This window comes from Alligator sinensis, unplaced genomic scaffold (assembly GCF_000455745.1).
Source record: "Alligator sinensis unplaced genomic scaffold, ASM45574v1 scaffold885_1, whole genome shotgun sequence".
Taxonomy (NCBI): domain Eukaryota; kingdom Metazoa; phylum Chordata; order Crocodylia; family Alligatoridae; genus Alligator; species Alligator sinensis.
Window position 1 is genome coordinate 2237436 of NW_005842056.1, and position 6966 is coordinate 2244401.

Below are 6966 nucleotides of genomic sequence, written 5' to 3' on the forward strand. Positions count from 1 at the left end.
AATAATGACTCCAAGATCCCTTTCCGCCTCTGTGCTTTCAAGAAGGGAACTCCCCAGCCTGTATGTATGCTGTGGATTCCTTCTCCCAAGGTGCAGCACCCTGCATTTGTCTACGTTGAACCCCATCCTATTCTCATCTGCCCACTTTTGTAGTCTGTCTAAATCTAGTTGCAGCCTCTCTCTCCCTTCAAGTGTGTCCACCTCGCCCCACATCTTGCTGTCATCAGCAAACTTGGACAGGGTGCTTTCCACCCCCTCGTCCAAGTCACTGATGAAGATGTTAAACAGTGCAGGCCTGACCGAGCCCTGGGGTACCCCCACTGCTCACATCTCGCCAAGTTGAGTACAACCCGTCCACCATTGCTCTTTGGGTGCGTCCCATCACCCAATTTTTTTACCAATCCAACTGTGTAGGCATCAATGCCGCAGTTGCTTAATTTATTGATGAGGATGGGGTGAGAGACAGTGTCAAAGGCCTTCTTAAAGTCTAGAAAGACTATGTCCACAGCGACACCATCATCCAGGGATTTAGTTACTTGGTCATAAAAGGCAATCAGGTTGGTATGGCAGGCCCTGCCTTTGATGAACCCATGCTGATCGCCCTTGAGCATGATCTCCCCTGCAGGCCCCCACAGATGTGCTCCTTGATGATTCTCTCCAAGATCTTCCCGAGCACCGAGGTAAGGTTTACAAGGCCTATAGTTACTTGGGTCCTCCTTCCTCCCCTTCTTGAAAATTGGGACCACATTAGCCAATTTCCAATCCCCCAGCACCTGGCCAGATGACCACGAATGCTCGTACAGCCGGGCCAAGGGCTCCGCAATGACCCCTGCCAGCTCCCTCAACACCGCTGGGTGGAGGGCATCTGGACCTGCAGATTTAAAAGTGTCTAGCCCTTCCAGAAGATCCCCAACTACATCTGCGCTGACTGAAGGCCTCACAGGGTCCCTCCCCTCAGATGGCACAAGGTGGACAGGCCCAGGCAGCGGGGCCAGTTTCAGCAATGGTGGCAGCCAGAAGGAGCCACCACCATCAGGGCTGCTGGGAATTGGAGCAGCTGCCAAGCTGCCCCTGCCTTACTGTGTGCCCAGGGGAAGTGGGATGCACCACAGGCCAGACTGCACTTGGGCCAGGCAGAATCAAGGGACCTGTTGTGGGCCAGATAAAATCCTTCTGCCAGCCACATCCTGCCTGTGGGTCATATTTTGCCCGTGCGTGTCCTATTAGCAACCCTGGCAATATGACTGTTTTTATTGCAGCTGAGGATTACTCCTGAAATGACTTCAAAGATTTATACAGACTTCTTTTTTTCTTCCAACATACATTCCATACAACTCTTTCAAACAATGATATTTTTGCTAACAGTATGTACAAGCAAATTAGTCCTTGTTCCCCTGACATTCTTCTTACATGATCAGTAACCTAAAAATCCCTAACTGATGCATGACAATCAGAACCAAGGAGGTGATACTTCCCCTCTATTGGGCACTGGTCAGACCGCAGCTGGAATACTGCGGCCAGTTTTGGGCACCACAATTCAAGAGGGATGTGGATAACCTGGAGAGGGTCCAGAGAAGGGCCGCTCGTATGGTTAAGGGCTTGCAGGCCAAGCCCTATGAGGAGAGACTGGGGCACCTGGCCCTCTTCAGCCTCCGCAAGAGAAGGTTGAGAGGCGACCTTGTGGCTGCCTATAAGTTCATCACGGGGGCACAGAAGGGAATCGGTGAAGCTCTATTCACCAAGGCGCTCCCGGGGGTTACAAGAAATAATGGTCATAAGCTAGCAGAGAGCAGATTTAGACTGGACATTAGGAAGAACTTCTTCACAGTTCGAGTGGCCAGGGTCTGGAACGGGCTCCCAAGGGAGGTGGTGCTCTCCCCTACCCTGAGGGTCTTCAAAAGGAGGTTAGATGGGCATCTGGCTGTGGTCATCTGATCCCAGCACACTTCCCTGCCTATGCAGGGTGTCGGACTCAATCTATTGAGGTCCCTTCCAACCCTAACATCTATGAATTACTGATTCATAGATGTTAGGGTCGGAAGGGACCTCAATAGATCATCGAGTCCAACCCCCTGCATAGGCAGGCAGACCCTGGCCACTCGAACTGTGAAGAAGTTCTTCCTAATGTCCAGTCTAAATCTGCTCTCTGCTAGCTTGTGGCCATTATTTCTTGTAACCCCTGGGGGCGCCTTGGTGAATAAATAATCACCAATTCCCTTCTGTGCCCCCGTGATGAACTTATAGGCAGCCACAAGGTCGCCTCTCAACCTTCTCTTGCAGAGGCTGAAAAGGTCCAGTTTCTCTAGTCTCTCCTCGTAGGGCTTGGTCTGCAAGCCCTTAACCATACGAGTGGCCCTTCTCTGAACCCTCTCCAGGTTATCCGCATCCCTCTTGAATTGTGGCGCCCAGAATTGCACACAGTACTCCAACTGCGGTCTGACCAGCGCCCGATAGAGGGGAAGTATCACCTCCTTGGACCTATTCGTCATGCATCTGCTGATGCACGATAAAGTGCCATTGGCTTTCCTGATGGCTTCGTCACACTGCCGACTCATGTTCATCTTGGAGTCCACTAGGACTCCAAGGTCCCTTTCCACTTCCGTGCCACCCAGCAGGTCATTCCCTAGGCTGTAGGTGTGCTGGACATTTTTCCTCCCTAGGTGCAGCACTTTGCATTTCTCCTTGTTGAACTGCATTCTGATGTTCCCTAATACCACCTAGAACTCACAGGATGTGCATCCATTAAATGGATAGCTTTAATTTTTACTAGCATTTTTCCCCCCTCCAAGGAATAGGATTTGTATATATTGAATATCAACTTAAATCACTTTCCCTGTATAGTAGTTCAAAAGATTCTGAACATAATTATTTGCTAAAGAAGTGCTAAATGATATTTCAATGCAAAGTTATGTTAAAAGCTGTTGTAGATGTAGAAATTGCTGCAAATACCTTACGTATACCAAACCAGCTATGAATGTTGAGTGGGAGGTGGGCGGAGCGGAGGAAGAAAAGATTCCAGTTGTGTACAGGAAAGTACTAACCATGATTTATTTCATTTTCCTCTTCATCCATTGGATTGATGTGTGTTCTAGGCCAATATTCTAGAAGTGCTTGTAGTAAAAGTCCTCCAAGGTTCACTATAAGATATTGTTATGCAAAAAACAGAAGATAAAAAAAATACGTAAAGTCACTGACCGTTTCATATGGACGGGCTAAGGACAAAGGAGACACTGCAACTTTCTATATTTTCATTTGCAGCGTGTTAATAATTTAATTAGGTAGATTATAACTGCTCTTATTTCTTAGGCAATGCTTGAGTTAATTCAAGAAATACTGAGCGTGCAAGAACTTCCTGTGGATAAGCCACTTAGGCTTCTTACACTTCCTAGACAGTCTCAGAAACAGGGACCATAATTCAGGACTCCCCTGTCTGAGGAAGTGCCCTTAACACTGGGCTACTGAGCTGGGTTCCCTCTTGGTTACTCTCTCTCTGACCCAACAAATATTGAATTCTTTTCTGCACAGTGGCTCAGCTGCAACAGTCGAGGTTCTAGCCTGATAAACAGGCACTCTCCTGAGAAGTATGCACTGCTGAATGGGAACACCCTCAGACTAAGAAGGAAATTGAACCTTGATCTTTCTTAGGGAAGAGTTCTCATGCAAAAGATCACCATCATCATACCCAGCAGGCACATCTACATGTTCATTAATGTGCCGTAGTTACGGTGCATTAAGTTTAGTACTTGTATAACCAAGTACTAAATCAATAAGCAATAACTGGCACTACTGTGCAGCAGCACCAGTGCATGGCTTTTTAGTAACACTAACTGCACAGTAGCCTAATACTACTGCATAGTAGCATATTAGTACGGTTGTCCTGCACGGTACTGTGCGGTTAGTGTCTCTTGTAGATGCACCCAGTTTCTCTTCCTCCAGCTGTATCTTAAAAGGGGAGGTGGAGAGGAAATGATACAGTCTGTATACAAAAGGATGACTTCAGTACCCAACTATAGGCAGAGGTTTTAGATTGTGAACTCTAGTGAGACATTAAGTCTATCTAAGGGATGCATCAGATTGTTGAGTTGGGGAGTAAGGCAAGATTTTCTTCAGCATTTCCTGTTGGCCTGCCCAGCATCTTTCCACCTGATGAGCCGAGTAGTGTGAATCCCAATCCAAGGTACCCATTCTTCTGTTTGTGAAATACACTGTTAGGGCTTAGCACCTAGGTTTTAGGCAAAGGAATACTCAGTGTCACCATCCCCAAGTCCCTTTGTGAATCTTTTCCTTGCTTTTTAGTTTTGCAGACAAAACAAACTACTTTGCTATTTCAAAGTTTGAATTGTTTTCAGCTACCTTATGCTGCAGGCTTAAAGCCTGGCTTAGGTTTTTTGTTTAATAGTCTGTTTTGCAACAGTATTTTTTCACTGTCCTTGAAGGACTATGTCCAAATGAAACAGACAAACCAAATGCAAAACTTGTTCTAAAATCTCCAAGAGTATTTTCATTAGCAATTTACATAGAGAATTTAGTTCCAAGAAAACTGGAAAAATCCAAGCAATCACTTATAAAATCATCATCTGCTACAAATATAGATAATATATGTACTGGGATTTTGTTTTAGAAAAATACTAATATTAAACTCACATTTTGGGTCAGATCCATCTGGACTGGTAAATCCAGCATCTTTTGCCGACACCCAAGCTGCAAAGCAGTCACTCTCATCTAAAGTAATTGTCAACATCTGTTGAGAAATACACACCAACTAAACATATTGCAATATTCTGTATTAAGGAGGCTACAGACTTCTTTGTGCATCAAAAAAAAAAAAAAAAAAAAAAAAAAAAAAAAAAAAAAAAAAAAAAAAAACAAACAAACAAACAAACAAACAAACCACTGTAAACTACAGCTACATAAGCCCAGCAAAGTTTGATTATGAGTGGGTATCTTCAGACACGATTTGGCAATGTATATTACACTGGAAATTGCTAAACAACATTAAACTGACAATACCTTTTCAAAAGGAATCCTATAGCTCTTATCCAAAGTCTCAAAATCCCAAATTTACTAATATACTGATCAAAATGTTTAATTTTATCAGATAAATCAGTGTATGAAGTGTATACAACTTGCATCCACTGTCACAAAAGATGACAAAAGGCCCATATTAAGAAACCTGAATCTTACCCCAGTTTTTAAGTCTACTGAGAACCAGTTTGGCACATACACCATTTTAAATCTTTTTTTAATTTCTTCTTCAAAGTCAACTTTCCCAAGGTCTTCAACTTTACATGCCTGAATAACAGAACATTGAAAAAAAAAAAAAATACAGAAATTTCTCAGTCACAAGATTGTTACATTTGCTCTTAAAACCTTTAAATTTTCATTTATAGAATAAAAAAGTGAATTCTCTCTCATATACTTACTTCTATACCATACTAAAAGTCAAAGATTTGCACTTTATATATAATTTGCACATACCTTCAAAACATCCCAGTATGCCACATTATTATTTGTATCTTTGGTTAATATATGTCTCTTGTCATTAAGAATGTTGCACTGAATAATACTAGCACCTCCTAGCAAATATAAACAAGATAAAAGGTCAGTACTGCCATTTAAAATTTAATTAACAGAACACCCAATGCCACACGCAAACACATGACATTACTACAAGACTATGGCTATTACTTAGTTCTACCATTGTAGAATACCTGGACACTGTATGGCTTTTAACCCACAACTATGGATAAAAGAATATTACACAAGAAGATACACAATTCAGTCAGACTGTCCCACACCCTTCAGCTGAAGTCAAAGTACCAAAATATCCAGAACGTGAGCCAAACAAATTTACTGCAAAATTAAAATATATACATTATGGATTTTGTTCACTCTCAGATAAGAAAAATAGAATAAAAAAAATAGAACAGAATAAAAAAAAACCTTTTTAATTAAACTCCTCTAGAGCCATCATGGCCTGAAACTTTCAGCATACATTGAATATACGCATATCTATATGTATGAACAATATGTTTCCAATGATATCAAAGACTGATTTTCCAAGACAGAAAGAAGTATAAATACTGAAGGATGGCCTGACGCTTAAGTCTATGGGAAGTTTATTGACTTCAATGAGTTTTGGATGAATTTCTACACTATTTAAGTTCTAGGCTTTCCACTGTTTTTCAGATGTTATTTAACAAAGAAATATTCAATATCCAAAATGACTAATCACACAGCTCTATTTCTTAAGTGAGGTCACAGCTCTCATGTTGTCATCATCTTTCTATTCATATAAGTTCTATTAGTACTATTTTAATAAAGTAGTAGCCTACTAGGTGAGACCGTGTTCTACCCAGCCCAGTAGCCTGTCTCTGACTGTGACAAATATTACATACTAACCAACTGCCTATCAAGAACGATGGCGCCGGGGGGTGGGGGTGGGGTTGTGACAGTGGCTTTTATCCGGCCCCCCCCCCCCCCCCCCCCCCGCCTCCAATCTTCATGACCGAGCCACCCCTCCTCTCCATCTACTCCCTTGCCTGCAGGGTTCAGGGGCCAGAGCCAGCAGTGCTGGCCTGTCCACTCCATAGCTTGGGGGTGGGGACAGAGGCCTGGGGCCAGGCTTGCTCCCCCCCCCCCCACCGCTTCGGGTCCAGGGCCGCTCCTCCACCCCCACGCGGGGGGCCAACAGGGACAGAGCCCAGTGTCCGGCCCTGAGCCCTCATTCCCCTCATCCGGCCCCGTCCCACCCCCATTCAGGCCAGACCCTGCTCCTCCGCCCTTCCCCTCACCAATCGCTTCAGCCCTGATCCTGTTGCCCCTGGCAGTTTGGGGACAAGGGTCGGGGCCAACGTGCCCCTCCCCCGACCATGGTGGCTCCAACCCCAGTCCTCCCCATCTCAGGCTGCTGCTGCCGCCACATCCTCCATGGGGGGGGCGGGGGGGCAGTTCCCCCTTTCCCCC

At 44.5% G+C, this 6966-nt stretch overlaps 1 protein-coding gene across 6 annotated transcripts in view; it reads right to left on the reverse strand.

The window, feature by feature from the left end:
- The window catches only part of WDR48 (WD repeat domain 48), a 35151-nt gene that overhangs the window by 12349 nt on the left and 15836 nt on the right, over positions 1 to 6966 (reverse strand). For all 6 annotated transcript variants that reach the window (XR_323749.2, XM_025203370.1, XM_025203371.1 and 3 more), the window contains 4 exons: positions 5479 to 5576; positions 5185 to 5292; positions 4645 to 4741; positions 3042 to 3137 (listed from right to left, as the gene is read on the reverse strand). Coding sequence is in view for 5 of the 6 variants with exons in the window: in XM_025203370.1 (XP_025059155.1) it covers positions 3042 to 3137; positions 4645 to 4741; positions 5185 to 5292; positions 5479 to 5576 (399 nt within the window). In the remaining variant the exon portion in view is untranslated. The remainder of the gene's footprint in view (positions 1 to 3041; positions 3138 to 4644; positions 4742 to 5184; positions 5293 to 5478; positions 5577 to 6966) is intronic.